Source organism: Falco biarmicus, chromosome 7 (genome assembly GCF_023638135.1).
Source record: "Falco biarmicus isolate bFalBia1 chromosome 7, bFalBia1.pri, whole genome shotgun sequence".
In the NCBI taxonomy this organism is placed as follows: domain Eukaryota; kingdom Metazoa; phylum Chordata; class Aves; order Falconiformes; family Falconidae; genus Falco; species Falco biarmicus.
The window spans coordinates 18,260,571-18,279,035 of NC_079294.1; the positions used below are offsets into that span (position 1 = coordinate 18,260,571).

Here is an 18,465-nt window from a genome sequence, read left to right on the forward strand (position 1 = left end):
TGAGAAGGAAAATACAGTCTTTTATTTACAGTCAAGGGTTCCTTAAGAATTTAGTTTAAAAATAAATACTCCATTCCACTACAATAACTTTTACAAAGTTAATCATGTGCACATCTTTTTTTTTGAGAAAATTAAACTTTCAGATACATAGTAGAAACACACACACACATATAATCGCAATGCAAAGGAGAAGCACCTGAATCTATTTAGCTTTTTTTTAAAAGATGTTTATAACATATTTAGTTAAGAACTACCCAAAAGAGTTTGATTCCTGAAAAATAAAAAAACCCTAAACTGTACTAATATTCCATTATTTTTGCTGTATATTTTGTGGGATGAAAAATACAAAGTTGAGATCAACTCAAATGACAACAAATATATGACTGCTGAGTTTATGTGTGAACATGCAAGCAAAACTATGACTTTACTAAAGAAAATCCCATATGGACATGAGAGACTTAAACCCTGTTACATCTGTGAAGCTTGCTAGGTACACAGAGAACATTAATAACATTGCGAGAGAACTTGCCCTTTTGCTACATCTTCAGAGAGAAGTTAACCTGCCAAAGAGACCTGTATTTTGATGGCTTTGAGTCATATGGAGAGAAGAGGGGGAAGAGTACCAACAACAACATTCAGAAGTGCAAGTATTCAACTCAAAATCATTGCAAAAGAAACCAAAAAAATTTTCAAAATAATTAAAGTTGAAAATCATACTATAATCCTACTAAAAACAGTTTCCAGAAGCCAGCTCTGATTCTTCCCCAGATTTTGCCTCCTATAACTTCTGAATATGGCAAAGCTTTCAGCTTGTACAGAGAGTTTAGCTTGTACAGCTGAGTGCAATGACAGGGGCGGCTTTTCTTTTTGAGGGTGATATACCCAAAAAATTAAAGTGTCATTAAAATAAATACATTTTTTTTTTTTTTTTTAAATCTGTTTCTCCTGGGCAACCTATTGTCAGTCATCAGATGGGGATTCAGAACTTTGCTGAGAGCTCCTACAAGTATATTTACCAACTCTCCATAATGTCTTTATGCAATCCCATCTGACATGGAACATGAGTTTTCTCTTCCTTTGCAACAGGTATCATTGATATTTCAAAACCAGTGCAATATGACAAGAACGCGTTTCATTTGATGTAGCTTTTCTGAACTTGGCACCTAAAAATCCATTAAATTTCCCTCTCAGGTCTCTCCCTTTTCTGAGCTATATGCAGGTGAAACAGTGTTGTTCAGGCTACAGTAGTGGTAAGTGGAGCTGTTTGTGCATGCACAGATTATTTGACTAATGCTCCAGCCCCCACAGAAGGTTGCCCAAAACAAGCTGAATTGATCATCTAATATAATATAATATTTTAATTAAAACCAACAAACAAACCCAAACACATTGATAGAAAGTTACATGAGGATGGACTTAATCAAATGAAAATCCACTAGAAAGAAACAGTGAACTTTGTATTTCAATGGCACTTTTAACCAACATCTTCATTTTAGGTACATTACTGAGTCTTTTTACTTGGCCTCTGGATAAGTGATGGAAAAGATGTATAAAACATAATGCCAGAACACTCGGATACATCTCCCATATCACACATAATTCTGGTCTGGAATAGAGCAGAAGTTGATTATGGAACTAAATGCTCAAGTTCTGCCTCCTACTCAGAGACACAGGTTTTCTTGACATAAAATAAGAGAAATGCATGAAAGCACTGTATTGATTGTCTAACTCTTTGAAAGGGAGTTGTGTTCAGCTTAGGTGAATTGTGAAGGTTCAACTCGCGTGCAGTAAAGCCATGTAAGTCTCTATTGTGGTTTAGAAGTTAATTGACCTCTCCGCACCTGATAGTTGAGTTTTCCTTGGATCTTTAGCAGCCAGTTTGGTAACTACATGACCACTTTTAATAAAAGAAGGAGAGTGGGGAATTATATGAATTGCTGAGGAAAACCGGTGATAGAGAAGTTCCCCATGCCAGTTTGCTAAATTTGAACACTACAGGGAAACTTTAAGGAGTGAGATTCATATGTCTGAACCTTCTAATTTCTTCACAGCCCTTCTGAAACACACTGGACTGTAACACAAAATGAATAACTGAATGAAAAAGAATCAGAAAAAAAGTATCATTTTTATGTGGAATTTAAAGACATCAGTTTTATTCCTTCAACTTTCTGTCAGATATGAAAGAAGTCTAGACTAGAACTGTGACCTTGTTTCATTTTGATTCGTTACAGAATGGTATCTTCCCCCCTAAAATCTAGAAGATACCCACACCACAAAAACCCATTCTAATAAAGGAAAGAAACAAGAATTATAAGACGATGACCATGGCTTTTATCCAGGTTATAGTCATTAGCTGCTAATGGCAATATATTCCTTAAACTACTTTACAACTAAGAAATAAGCACCAGGTGCTATACTATATATATATATATATATATATATATATATATATGTTAATTTCCTGACTATTGATGCTCCAAGCAGTAGGAAATAGTGCTGTATTCTTTAATCTCTACACAGTTTCTGCAGTTTCTGTAACATACTGTCTGTGGATAGCTGCTCAGGATGAGCATTTGCCCAGCTACAATGGGATGTATTTACAGCATGCCACATGAGAAAGTAAAAATACTGAACTACAAGCTCGGTCCCTCTGGGAGAAGCCAGAGAGAAAATGTACCATTTAAAGTTTTTGAATGCATAATTCACAGACTGACAAAAATCAGGTTGTTGAAGATTCAGAAAAAGATTAACCAGTGAACAGATAGTACAGCTCCCCTTTCTAAAGCCACTTGAGCGTAACCTATGAGGATGCTGTGTGTTAGAGTCAATATAGTGCATGTATCTCAGACTGTGTCAGTACTCTTTAGAACCTGGAGCTTATCAGATACATTACAGTTGAATAGGTATCACAAGAACACCCCACCTGCCATCTTGAGGATTATTTTATGCCCCAGTTAACTTCTAATTGTGGTGAAGACAATAGTTATCAGTGATGACAGAATTTGGCCCCATTATTTGGCCCCAGGCTACAACTGCTAGTTTCTGATTAGGAAAGCCTGAGAACTCGGATGGCACGGCAGCTAAACTCTTCTTACCTCTGGGAAAACATGAAGGTTCCTGGCAGGACAGCACCAGGAAGCCTGGAATTCAACTGCCTGTTGGGACTCTCTTAATGGATCTCTCGTTCAACAGTGTTTGTAGTCAACATTTTAGTAGTTGCAGCACAATAAAAGAGTAAGAATATATAAGTGATTCTGTTCATATTAAATAAATACAAGAACACAGGCGCAGAATGAAGTTCACATATGAATGCAGAATCTCTGAAATCTGTAGAACCTAATTAAAGAATACATAAAACTATATAAATTTTCTGCTATTTTGGAAGAGTCTACCAGCTTTTACTTTAATCTGGAAATATAAAGATGATCTCTTTCCCTTTTGAAAATGTATGGCCGTTGCCAGTATTTTCCAGTCTCCCTTCCAGGAGTCCCTGGGGCAATGGTGGCTCAGGCAACTCAACTGCAGTGTAACTCCAGAGAATCCGTACTTTTAGGAATTGATGGCTAAAGCAAAGGTGCTGTGCCAACAGCCTCATTCTCCATTCTCCAAAAGCTCCCAGAGTTCCAAAACCTTTTGAGGCTGCTCCTACCACAGAAAAGAAATCTATGTCCCATACTGGGATATTTCAGGAGAATTTTCATAACAGGATTCTAAAAGAGATTTTATTCAGTCCCATGACCTCATAATGTCCTCTACAGGTATTTTTTACTGTGTGATCCAGAGGAATACTTATCTAAATAAAACTACTTGCATATATAAGCACTATTAGCCTCTATAAAAAAGCTTTGTATTACCTCAAGACTGTTGAAGACAAAATTGAGGTGACAAAGTATGAAATGAAATTAACAAGAAATGTCTAACGAAAATAAAATAAAATTGGTGCCTTTAATTTACTCTAAGATGACAACTGGCAAAAACAAACCACAGGAAACACAATGCTGTTCTACATTATGGGAAAACTTAACGCTACTTGATAACGTACTACCAGGAAGGTGGTGCATTCTGGGTTTAAGTTATCGGTTCAGCTTTTTCACTTCATTGCTTCTTAAAACAAATGTTCTCTTTTACCCAGTGCTTACAGTTTACACAGAGGCCCTAATTTAAAGCTTGAATTCTATGAGGTATCGCATTAAGGTCATTTAAAGCCAGTTGAAGCTTGCCAAATTTACTGAAAACATAGAGTTTAGGTGTACATTTTCAAGTGGAAAAAAACTAACATCCATTTTAGTAATGTTTCTAAGAATATTTTTTGAATTGAAAATAATTGTAAAAAAACCCAAACCAACAAACCAAGAAAGGAAAGTTCTTGCAGGCATTTTGAAAAAAAAAATTTGCAAACCCAACTATTATTGAAAAGTTACACCAATTTTGCTTGCACAACTTTTGAACTTTAGATCTCTAAAAAAATTGCATAAAATTGTTATGGTTCAAACACCAAAACATCAAAAGCAGTGGAAATATTTGGTAATAATATTAACAGGTCATATCTAATATTTCACTAAAAGGAGAGACCATTATTTAAATTTTGCATCACATTACCTGGACCCAAGAGAAATTCCCTTGCATATGCTCAAACCTTTGACAAATACTAAGGAACTTGGATTTCTGTGATTCTGTGACTTCACATTGTGCAATATAAAATGCCAATTTTCTCAGACCTAGCTTGGGAATCTCTAAAACAATGTTGAATTTCACAGCATATAAATTTGCTACCTTTTAAATACCACAAGATGCATCAGACAGATACTAATTACTTAATCATTTGTAATACAAGTGTTTATAATTTGACAATGGTTTCCTGCATTATGTTGTTCTACACCACACTGTTTGTGATATTTTAAATTTAAAACCACAACAAAGAGCTCTTTTAGCTTGGATAAGAATATTCCAATAGAGCTGAGAAAAAAATACTTTATTAGGTCTTTTGACATTCTTACATTTTTCTGTCTAGAGGAACTATTTGAACTGGTGAGCCAATGGATACAGGACACCACTTAGGTACATCTGAACTGAATCTAATAAGCTGTATTAGACTACACAAACCTTCCAGAAAGATGTTCCATCCTGACTTGAATGTGTCAGAAAATGAAGAAACCACAACTATCTTTGCTAACATCTTCCAGTGGTTAACTAACCTCATTACTAACAGTTTGGAATTTATTGCTAATTTTAATTTATCTGGTTCTAATTTTTATACTGTATTTATTATATTTTCTTATGCTGGCTCAAGGAATCATTTAGTTCCTAGTATTTTCTCTCTTTGGAAGAACTTACTGAATATAATCAAGTTACCTCTTAACTTTCTTTTTTATTTTCTTTACATTTATATGCAAACACATAGGCTTATCTTCAAAAGAAGAATGCCAAAGAGAACTCTCCAGACTGCAAATCCTGAAATTCACTAACTGGCATTGATAAATTCTAAAGGTGTTGAAAAAGGAAAAGGGAAAAGGGAAAGGAGTGAGATCCATAACAATATTGAACAAGATTAGACAAGGCCAAGAATGAGCAAAACCTGGGTGGATATGATTTTCTGGAGTGATAAACTTAGACTGGTGCCTAAACACATATTAAGGAGGTAGATTTTCAAATCTATGTCAATGCTGTAATGAGATGAATATTTCTAACTTGTCTGGGTCTTTCTGAAATTCCACATCCACACAAGATTAAGGCATCCATTCTTAAGATATTGACCTGAAGCAATGAAGAAATAGTATTACTAAATAAATAAAGACAGTCTTCCACTGTGCCATATTCATATGCTAAGAAAGAAATTGTTAACAATTAACAGGAAAATAAGGGCAATAAGTACCCTGTACATCATATGGAAAATGAAATATTTTATCATGTGTCATGTAGTAAAAAATTAGACTGGTCAGAGATAACCTGGCTGTTTGTATCTGGTTGGAGGAAATATCCTCAGTAATTCAGAAAGGTTGAAATCCTGTGTAAACTTTATCCTTCCTAGAACCGCTTAAGATATTAAATTATTTTTTTCTTTGCTTTCTGAATATTCCATCCATTCTACTTTGATTTTCTATATGTACAGAAACTGAATATCATACAGTTTCTATTTTGCTACAAAAAAATTCCTAAGTTAAATATGAAAGAATAATATTAAATCATACATTTACAATCCTATAATAAAACACATAATAAAACATTTACATGGGTTAGTCATGGCAAAACACCTGGGTAGTTTTCATAGATTAATAAAAACACAATGAAAATATAATTTATATTGTCAAAATATCTCAAAGACACTAAAAGGTCTTCCATTTTAAAATCATTAAGTGGTAACATAAATAAGGTAAAGAGCACTTCACAAATTATTGATATTTACTAATCTAAACTGAATTTTTCCTAATAATTTGATTTATAAATCAGTAATGTATATTATTTTCCTGGGTAATAAGCACCTACTGAGTAATACACATTTTAATAGTGCTTTACTTTACAGACTTTGAGAAGCTTGGCAATAAAATTGTTGGAAACAAAATGAAAGCCATGAAAAAAACCTCTTACGCCACATCTACTTTGTGGTCACAGAAGTGATTTCTGTGTGGTGTAGAAGCATTTTAAATTATATAGCCCAGAAAGTTTTAACTGTCTAGCTATTGCTGCTTGGCTTAATTTAGTCCAATCTTTACTTTTACTTCCTTGACAGCAATATAGACATGTACCAGAGACTTCTCTCCATTTCATCTTTTTATTTTTTTTCTTTTCTCTTCTCCTATTTTTCCCCCCAAACTAGAAAGCTCAGGGTAAAGTCAGGCACCAAAGTTAACGCAAGCTTAAAAGATAATTTTTGTTGACACTTGGTGACCCCAAGATGAATGCTGGTTGATGCCCACTTGTTAGGTCTGTAGTGTCTAAACACTTCATAACTGAACAGCTTACATAGATATGTTGTATCTGTTAATGTAACATTTTAGTGAAGGTCAGCAGGTGCACAACTGCCACTTCAATTACTGTCTGAAGACACTTCTGGGTATTACTATGGGTGTAAGTGTGATATTTAGCTGGTGAAATCCATCTAAGAGTCTTAAAGTCTTGATTAAGAGAGTGAATCAAATAGTCTGGGTGAATTTTTTTTTTTTTTAAACTTAAAAATAGTTTAACTAGTAGTAGAGGATTTAAGTCACGGGTGAAGCTGGAATCAGAATCTCTGTCTTGAGAGGAAGATCACTACAACTGAAAGTGAGGAAGAAACAATGTCTTTGTGCTATATAAGTTTTTGAATCTTCTGAAAAAATAGCCCAAATTCTTAAAACTTTGGCAAATTGATAATCTGAAAAAAGAATTACAAATCTGATGAAGGAATGGTTTACATTATTAATTTTAATTTTAATCCCTTTTTATATACATTTTTCATCATGTGAAAATGAAAAGTGAACTTGAACTGAAAACTCAAAACTTCACATTTAGAAAATTTGAAACAGGGTATTTCAATAATGGAAAAACTTTTTTCCATAATAGGTTTCTAATGAGAATTTTCAAGACTAATCCTTTTTCACAAACAGTGCTACTCTTGTTGACTAATATTTCAAGTAAAACATTTCATTGAAAAACTCCTGATCAAGTCAAATGGCAATATACACTATCTTCATGAAAATCATATCAAAACTCAACACTTGTTTGCTTAAACACTCATCAGAATTGCCCTGCTTGCTGTTGTTCTTTGGCTTTTATAAACATTATTGCTCCTTTTGTTCATCACTAATAATATTGGAAACAAATGTACTTTACCTATTTGGTGGAAGACAGAAAACTTACATCTTTGGAATTTACTTCTCTGCAATGGGAATAGTCAAACAACAAATCAGATTATTTTTGCTGGTATATTACTGACTGTTTTCATAAGAATTATGCTTACACATCTTCAGTGAATCTGCAGCAGCTAGAAACTAAAACATACAAGGGAGTCTTGATTCCCTTGTTTTTATCTATGAGAGAATGAGAGAGAGATTCATTTAAGAAACCTGCAATATATGAAATCTTCAAGTAAATTCATGAATGGGGGTCTCCACAACCACTGTTTTCCTTAATAAGTGTACATTTCTAGGGGTGACCTTGCCTGAGGTTTCATCGCAATTTCTCTATCTAAGTTGCTGTATGGATGTCTGTCTCACATATTCTTTCCAGCTTCTAAGCAAAGCACTAATACCTTGCCCCTATTACCTTTTCCTACTTTTTTGCTTCACCTAATTTCTATTATTTCTAAATTTCCTGCACCTAATTTCTCTTTTTAACCAACTTCAGACACCGTTGGCAGAAAGAAGGGGATTTCTCTCTTACAGACAGCAAGCAGAAGCGTATTTTCTTGTTTGTTGTTCCTATTTATAGGCTGTTACCTACTTGTATTTAAAAATCACTTTTCTGTTTTACCTTATATTAACTTTTGCTTCAAGATCTCTTCTTCTCAGAATCTAAATCCCTAAAATGCAGCAAGAATCTTCAAGTAACGGTGGGTATTCTGTAGTTTTTTTTCAAGCTCTGCTACTTTACGGGCAATGGTTATAATGTTACAGGAGGACAGTGAGACTCTCTTATTTCTTCCTCAAGTTTTACTTATTAGATTTTATATCTACCTATACCTATATCGATACTGATATAGATATGTAAGTTAGACATTCTTCATACAAATATAGGGGGACAAGAGCAGATTGCATAATGTATTTTAGAGTGAGATATTCACTCTTAAAAGAAAGCTTTCAATAGAATTGAAAGCCAGAGATTTAATGGCAAATGTTTAAGTTCATGGGAACGTATTGTATTTCAGTTCAATGAATAATGACTAATAATACCATCATTTCATGGAATTGATATTTTCAATATATACTGAAATAAAAATATACATTTTTATAATTTTTCTTTTGAAGCTCAAAATTTAGGAAATGTTAGGTTAAAACCATAAAAATAATGAATCAGTTATGCCATCAATCACAAAACTAAAGAATTAGAAGCTATTCATTTTCATGTGCAAAATACTGTTTCCATTTCAATGTATGGCATAAGCTGAAGCTTCTATAAAAATATTTATAGTAAAATACAGCATAAATCTATACTTACATTTAATCAGTTTTAGAAAGATGCATCCAATAGTTAGACACTGTAAAATTATGTAGAATCAGTCAATTTTGCCTCAGTTACTGCTGGAGTAACAAAAATTACGATGTAGTAAGTCTTTTGTGAGCTGAATAGCATATTTGCTCTCATCTACACAAAGCCCTGTAAATAACCTACAGGTTGTTAGTCATTACTTAACTCAGCATCCTAAATGCTCATTTTAGCTCTTCCATATTAATGCATTATGCACAGAGTACTTTGAAGAACCATTAACAACCAGATGCATTTTAAGCAATGTAAGGAAGAGTTACAGAAAATAACTTTGACTTCCCATGTAAAAACCTTCTTAGAATTCCCTCCAATAAATGTACAAACCCCTCTGAAGGAACTCAGAAGTCTTTAGTGGATTGTCTTGGAACAGATCAGCAAAGCAGAATTCAGTATCTAACATAAGGTGCTCCCTGGGCCATGTCTGTAGTAAAGCATCATGCAAGGTACAAAGTCACACTATCATTTTCGGTTTTTTCTTCTTTCAGTTGGTAGTCACATTGGCTTCCTTCTGACGCAGTCGTTCTTTCTGTTAAGGAAAAAGAAAGAGTTTCACTATCATTCTTGTGTATAATTTTCCATCTCCTCTCAAGTTGCTCTAAGCATTTGGTCTAGAAGACTGAGAAGTACTAAACAAGTCACAGTAGAGTTTTCTTTAATTAAAAAAAAAAAAAAATCATGTCTGGAGCCCTCAAGGAAGGCTCAAAACCAGTTCATTACTTACTGTGTAAAAACTGAGCTTGCTTTAGCTATGCACTTGCCAGATACTGTGTATCTTTAAAAATACGCAGCTCTGTGAAGACCAGTACAGCTAGAGAAAACCAGATACATTTCAAATTCATGTGAATCTGATACCTTCTCTTGCCTGGAATGGTTTCTGCTGACTTAAAGGCTCTAATTTAGCATTAGCTAAACTATGTTGTTTAAAGACCTCTTCCCAAGCAAGTGTAGTCATTCATACCTCTGCCGCCTGTCCTGCAACTGATATGCTCTGCTGGGAATGGAAATAATATACTGATTCCTTCATGTACACTTCCTTCCTTAGTCTCTTGCTTCCTGCAGTTTGAGAAATGCTGATCTAACCTACGTGCCTTGCACACAGACAAAAAAGGTTTTATCTATAGTGTAAATTATTAGTCCTCTTTTTGTGTTGTTATCACAATACCTGGGAAACATCAAGGAACAAAATGGGGATTTAATCCCTTTTACCATTATTCCACAGAGCAAAAAAGATTTTGCAAGGTTTTGAAAAAAACGACACTCAGCCGTTGGACAAATACATATGCAGTAAGCCTCAATGCACTATGGAGCATGGAAGAAAATACAAGAAACTTCAGTGGAAGGGGGAAGAAACCAGAAAAGCAGCTCTTATCACATTTTGTTATCTAAAATAGTGCTTAGGTACAAGTAAACAAAGTTTTAAACTTAACTGTTGGACTACCATAGGGCACAAGATTAAAGATTTCTCCTTGGGAAGAAAATCGCTCCACTACATTCAAACAAGGCATATACTATGTCACCCTTCAACAGCAGCACAAACCCACCATCATTCTGAGCAAAAACTGTGTCACAGAAACTCTTCTGAATGTCACACTGAGAAATACTCATACCAGGCTAGCTGTAGGATTGATTTTCTTTGTTTCAACTTTCTTCTCTGCTGTTAACTTGCTTACTGATTGCTGAGCCACTTTAATTCTGAAACAAAATACACAGAAAATACATTGTTAAATTCAAAGAAATTAAACATGTTCTGATCCTGCTTGGTATATACTCTATCTTTGAGAACCATCACCACTAACTCTTTAGGCATATTAGCCCAACAAACTGCTATTACTATTCAAAGACACTTAATAAAATATCAAAAGCAGATCAAAGTACATTTTATATAGAGAAAATCAAAAGCAAAAGGACAGACTGCCTGTATTGTTCACTGAAATTGTCACCAGGCAAACAATTTCTCTGCTCTTGCAGGATCTGGGTTTTATGGAGTATCAGGGTTTTAGGGTGTCTTCTTCCCACCAAAAAAGCTGCAGTATCAAGGCAAGAAGATACTCCTCTGAAAAAAACAAAAGCTAGCTGGCTCACTCTGTTGTATATACAGAACGTGCTATTTTATTAGGCCATCTGCCAGTCTACACTTGATATTTCCTCAGAAAACCTTGAGATGAAAGCACCTGCCAGTTATTCCTTAATGTTTTCCCTGTTGCTTTACATGGAATTGACTGACCAACCTGACTGATGTGGTAATAGCTGGAGAGGCAAACTAGAAGGGGTTCTTGTCTAGGGGTAGTTAAACCTGTCTTGTCTGCAGCTACAGACCAGTCTACTGAAAGCACTATTGAGATAAGGAGAAAGAAGAACACAGATCTGATTCCCCTGTTTCTTGCCTTTTGCTCTTAGGATTGTGCATAGGGAACCCCAGTTTCTGAGGGAGGAGTTCAACACAAAGAACCCAATCAAGAAGTTTAATCAGGAGAAAAATCAGAAACAGAATTTAATGAAAAGGACTTGACTCTCCTCTTCCAGAGAGAGGAAAGGGCAGGGGAAATTATGTGCTAAACAGCGATGAAAAGGAAAGAATTTTTTTGGCACTCCTAAGAAAGGATCTGCCCAGCTATCAGTGCCTTTAAAATGCTGATGCTATAAACACCTACTTTACAATACTATATGAAAAATGCAGAGGGAAAGAAGTTGCGAGTGAATTTTTACAAGCAAGGAGAACTCAGCAAACCAATTTTCACTAATGCACACCAAATCAGTCTTTTACTAGAAACAACACATTTCTTGGCACTCTTGAACTGAAAAATTCTATTTTGTTCTCTTATTTAATTTTTTCAGCTGCCAGATATAAGTGCTATGGCTAGTCAAGAAGTATTTAAAATACTATGTCCAGTTCAAACCACTTTAGACACACTCAATTTTTGAGGAATTTTGGAAGAAAAGCAAAAAGGAAAGTGGATTATAGCTGCACTTACTGATGTGTACTTCCTTACTCAACACTATCAGCAAAATAGATTCTTTTAAAAATATAGAACACGTTATTGTGTTTATCAACGCTCAGTGTTGGAAACTAAAATTCCTTCTGTGAGCTATGTATTTTAGAAGCATCTACTGGGTAGTTATTGGCGGTGTCTCACTTTCCAGTGCTTAAGAACAGGAGGAAACTGTTACAGTACTTTCAATTGAACTTATTTTCAACACAGTTTAGCTACAACATTGATGGAAAGTGTAAGTACACCCTCAAATACATAAATATAGAATTATTATTCTGTACATTTTAAAATATATCTGAAGTCTTTTAAAAACTTAATTAGTATTCTACATTTCTGCAGGTAAACTAAGAGGCAACGTACTATTCTATCTTTTTACAATTTTGTTAATCAGTACTTTAATACTTAATGATGGATGATAGCATGCACTGGACAGCAAGCTATTCCTCACAGCTACAAAGTTCATGCAAAGATGATGATATATTTCAACTGATGGTATTCAGGTTCAGCAGAAACACACCAAGGTATCAGCTTCTAAATTCTTCCCTATTTTGAGCACATTTTCATCCCACTCACATTCTCTTTGGCCTTAGGAGTATTTCCCAAACACTTGAAAAATGTTTTTATTATTAAAAATCATGGCATGTAAATATATATATATATTAAAAAATAGTTATAAATATAAATAATTGTAAATTATGGGATTATAAATGTTTAGACTTAAAAAGAAAATTATGCCTATAACTGGTTTAGGCCTAGTTCTGTGTATTTTATTCTATATTTGCACAATTTCCAGGAAACCTGGATTTTTAAAAATAGAATGCATAACTTGGAATACAAAATAAAAATAAACCAGCTCACTAACATTATTTGAATTGTGATATCTGGCTCATAAAAATGACAGACTAATTACATGTCACACTTTGGTCTCCTAGGGAAAAAAAATCATCACTCTGCTAACGTATGAGTGGTGAGATTAGCAGACATTACCAGAAAATCAAGTGCATAATTTAAAAGGAATGTAATTCTTGGGGATTTTTAAAAATCAGATGGCTCAATTTTAAGAAAGCAGTTAGCTCAATAATTACATCAGTAAAGCACCCATGCTGTAAAGGTGCCTTACAAACAAAAATAATTAGTTGTTAAACATGGTCAGGATACGAGAACTGGCTATTGTGTTTGGAAGCACTATCCCTGAAATTGAGAAAAATGGAAGAGTATGAAAGCTATCATATTCAAAATAATAAAATTGGCTAACAGCAGAAGTCTAATCCTCATATTTCCATTATTTTACTCTCACTAAAAAAACCCTAGATATGAACACATAACTTTAACTGTCCATTAAAAGCTATAACAACCTTCCATCAAAAGCTGCAAACACACACAATATTCTTTATTCATGTCCAGCTCTGGAGTCATCAGCACAGGAAAGCCATGGACCTGTTGGAGCAAGTCCAGAGGAAACCACAAAAATGATCAGAGGGCTGCAGCACCTCTCCTGTGGGGACAGGCTGATAGAGTTGGGGTTGTCCAGCCTGGAGAAGACTCCAGGGAAGACCTTATTGCGGTCCTCCAATACTTAGGGGAGGCTTATAAGAAAGAAGGGGACAACATTTTAGTAGGGCCTGTTGTGATAGGACAAAGGGTAATGGTTTTAAACTAAAAGAAGATAGATTCAGACTAGATATAAGGAAGAAATTTTTTACAATGACTGGAACAGGCTGCCCAGAGAGGTGGTAGATGCCCCATTCCTGGAAACATTCAAGGTCAGGCTGGATGGCGTTCTGAGCAACCTGATCTAGTGAAGATGTCCCTGCTCATTGCAAGGTTGGAACAGATGACCTTTAAAGGTCCATTCCAACCCAAACTATTCTATGATTGTATGTTCTAAAGTTGAATGTATGCACAACATTTGACCAAGTCTGTAATTGAAATGGTAAGTAAAAACAAACACAATACATACTCAAAGAATGATTAGCTAGTGACTAGACAAACTCAGTTAACTCAACTTAGTTGAGTTCTCTGTTCACTCTGTTTTTTTCTACCACCCTTCCTTAGCACAAATAGAAATAATTTCTCATTTGTATAAACCACATAATAGCATAACTTCATTTGAAAAGGTTTTCATTAAAATACCAAATATTAGAAGTAAAATTAGACATGAATAAGGTACAGAAAGAACAAAATTACGAAGTATATTCAAAAGGACAGAACTAAACGAATAATTTTCTGATCTTTTCTTAGACCCATATGCTATGTTATTAATCAATTTGCAGATATACCACACAACATCCTATTATTTTTAGTTAACTTAAACTATCAAACATATTATAAAGTTAAGGCATTACTTGTAGTTTATGATAATTTATATAGATGTAAATTGTTTAACTTTTTGTAAAAGTATAAACTTGCTTAACTATCAATTGTTCGGCAATTATGTGTTCAAAATCTATTTGAAGTAAAACAAAAGCTATGTCAAAATGCACGGGAAATAAATATTCTCTTAAATCTCCCTTCTTCCTTGTGAGTAACAGCACTCTATTAAATGGTAACAAAGGTGGCCAATTTTAACATTTATACCTTACAGAAACCAGGTGGAATAGAAAATAAGTTGAGGGAATATGGGAAATCCACTGAAGTCTTGTGTGGGTCAACAAAACTCTGAAGAGGACTTTGAAATACATTGCTAAAACATATACTGTAGATGTGCTAGAGTAAGTAGTGTCTTAGTGACACTGATTAGGGGGCAAGATTTAAAAAGTAGGAGCTTAAAATACTTACTCACTTCATCTTGTTATGTAAACTTGTTCATTCCTTAAGTGTTACACGAGACACCAAACAGAAGTCTACGTGTCTTTTAAACACCTCCAGGGATGGTGACAACCACTTCCCTGGGCAGCCTGTTCCAATGCTTGACCACCCTTGCAGTGAACAATTTTTCTCAATATCTAACCTAAACCTCCCCTGGGACAACTTGATGCCATTTCCTCTCATCCTAACACTGGTTCCTTTGGAAAAGAGACTAACACCCACGTGCCTACAACCCCCTTTCAGGCAGCTGTAGAGTGATAAGGTCTCCCCTCAGCCTCCTTTTCTCCAGGCTAAACAATGCCAGTTCCCAGCTGGAAAGATAATAGGGACTGATAAGTTCAGTTTCGGGAAGTTCAATTAATATGTATTCTGAAAAGAATCTCCTCAGGACCCTTATCCTGGAGAAACAGTGGCAGAAAACCTGCCCTGACGTAGAGCTCCACAATTGCAACTCACAGGCGCAGGCTTAACAACATGAACGAAGCATCCCATCAACCACTCTATACCCCTTCTGAGGTTTTGTCACGTGAATTAATGTACAGGGAAGCAGCTCACATGAACTGGACATTAGAGAGGCATGACCATGAAGGGGAGTTTGGAGATGTGCAAAGGAATGGACTCAGTTAAAAGATTTGGTTTTTTCTTCCTGTATCAGTATAAAATAGCATGGATGGGCACACTAGTCTAGCTATGTTTTAGAGATTTAATGGAAGAGAAATTGGGACTGAATCTAATAGATGTGAAATCAAGGAGAAAGAAAGGGGAATAGAAAAGTCAGCAGAGGTATATCTAAAAAAGAAAAGCAAGAGGGGATAGAAGTGTGTGGTAAAACACGCTAGAAAAATAGTGACAAGAACACTTTTGAACAGAGAGCACTGCAGAGGACAAAGAGATCATAAAGGACGGTGGAACAGGTGGATCAAAACACAGAGACAAAAGGCGTGCAGCTGCTAATTTAGCAAGCAATAACATGAGGCCAAAAAATTAAGGAATGGGATTGCAGGTTGGTTACACCTTGAAACCTGACCAGCTGCAACATAGGTGTGTTCAAAGGAAAAGTTACTCTCCTTCAACAGCGCGAGCAAAAGAGGGTTTTAGTTTTAGTGAATTATTTAGTGAATAAAAGTGTGGTGTCAGCTGTAATAGTGAGCAGTATTGCACATTACCACACAACATGGAAAACAAAATTGAATGAAATTATCAGAACAATGTGTTTTTAAATAGGAGACTCATGACTCTCACATTGCATATGGATCTTTACTATAAGCAACAGGAATACAGCTGGCTTTTTCCTGCCTTTATGTGGCAGGTGTTGTCTTCCCCTGTAAATTGGATGTAAGCCACAACTCTTACATTCGAAGTTATTAGTGAAAAATAAAGACATTATTTTTATTCAAAATTATTATTTTTATTTTGTAACTAGGGGAACTAAATCTAAACATAAGCCTGTATTTATTAAAAGGTTCCTTCATAAGCTTGGGAAAATACTTTTTCTCCTTACAGGAAAAGATACTATCTAGCCAGGGACTAACCAGATAAACTCATAATTTTCACCCCTGCTTCCCATTCAAGTCAGACAAAAGAGGGTGTGAGTTTAGAATCCCTTCTAAACAAGTCAGTTGCTACTCATATATGTTCAGGCTCTGCTACTGTGCAAATACAGAGACCAAATTATCTGGTTCTCTCAACCTCTTGATATTCTGGAATAATCCATTCTCTTTGCTTCTGCAGCTCCTTCTGTGCAGCTGATGGGTTGTGTGGATAGTTGTGGGTTATGAAAATAGCTTGGAACGACAATTCTGTGCCACCTGAGCTTTCCATGACTTGAAGTTCAAACTTCTCCCATAAGACTGTGCTGGCATAGGAATTGTGCAACCCAAATTTTCAGATGTGAGTGGAGATGAACAGAGGTAGTTACAGTCAATATCAACTGTTTAACCTAGAGCTATGCTACATACCCAGCCTAGATCCTTAATGACTCCCTTTGAGAGATTAAGAAATATCCCCATAGCTCAAATTCCTTTCATCTGTTACATGCCTTACTGCTCTCAGTCATATGATAATTTCTGTATGCAGCCCATACAGAAATTACTTAATCCTTAAGTAACAGCACCATTTCCTGAAAACACTGTTAGACCACGTAATACAACAGGCTACATTTCAATCTCAAAATTTTAGAAAACAGATGCCTATGTACTACCTGGACTGGCAGATGATTTTACAGAGTTCTTGGTTAGCCTCACAGTTAGAAGCCATATCCATCTGAATAGGAGAATAACTTTACTTTGAGGATGACAGAGCCCTGGGACAAGCTGCTCAGAGAGGCTGTGGGGTCTCCTGCTCTGGGGACATTCAAAACCCGCCTGAATGTGATTCTGTGCAACCTGCTGTAGGTGACCCTGCTTTAGCAGGGGCTTGGACTAGATGCTCTCCAGAGGCCCCTACCACCCCCGACCAGTCTGTGAGTCTGATTCTGTGATAACAAATTACGAAGTTTGAACATTGTCCACTTCTACTACCGTGTTGTACAATACAATAGCCTAACCAAACCTTCAGGCTTAAATCTTCTGGAAAGAACTAGGTCATTATTGATCAAATCCTTAAATTGCATTTAGAATAAATGTCTGCTAACTAAAGTGGTACAAATACAGTAAAAGTTTTTGTCAGCGGAATTTGTCTCCAAACCTCAAATTGCTAATATGCTTGATATGTTTGTATTTTTTCTGGATCTACTGACAGTGTTTTGATTATAAAGTGGGTGAGAAATTTTAACTCTGTAGTCACAAGAAAAAAAACCCTATTTTTATGTCTTTAGGAACACTGGTGTTTAAGAAAAAATAGGAAGAAAAAGGCTACACAAATTCAGATTAAAAATATGCTTCAGTATGCCTGAAATGGCTGCTAGCAGATATACGCTAGGAGCATATAAGGACGGCCAAAGCATACAGTGATAATCCCCAGAATACTTTAGCAGCTGGAAGCTGTCTTCATGTATCACAGGCCTTCATGTATTTTGCTAATATGAATTTGTACTGTCACCATTTGGAAGCAATGGAAGCTTTTGGCACCTGTGACATCTTGTGGCAGAGCATTCAACAGATTAAGTATGGCTACTGTAAAGAGGCATTGCTGTGTTTGGCTTGTACCAGCCACTTGCTGACTTCATTTGATGCTCTTCAGCTGCTGTATTAGATGAGGTATGTAATGACTATTTCCCATTTACTCTTCAGGCTTGTAGAGATTCCTACCGTATCCTTTTCAGTAGGGTCCTTTCCAAGCCAAAGAATTCCCCTTTATTTAAATGGTTCCTTATGCAGAAGCTGTTCTGTACCCAATTGTTCTCATTCTTACCTCTCCTAGCTCTACCAGACCCTGCTGGAGAGAAAGGGAGAACCACCGCATCTGGATAACTGTAGATTCATATAATGATTCAGTGATGTTTTCTGTTCTGCTGTATAGTACTTTCCTAATAACACCTAAAAATAAA

The 18,465-nt window shown here is 35.5% G+C and overlaps 1 protein-coding gene across 1 annotated transcript in view; it reads right to left on the bottom strand.

The window, feature by feature from the left end:
- Nucleotides 1-18,465, bottom strand: part of FMN1 (formin 1) — a 148,181-nt gene continuing 129,716 nt past the window's right edge. The window contains exons 16-17 of the mRNA XM_056346672.1: nt 10,788-10,872; nt 1-9,706 (exon numbers count right to left, since the gene is read on the bottom strand). Of these exons, the coding sequence (XP_056202647.1) occupies nt 9,662-9,706; nt 10,788-10,872 (130 nt within the window). The 3' untranslated portion in view covers nt 1-9,661. The remainder of the gene's footprint in view (nt 9,707-10,787; nt 10,873-18,465) is intronic.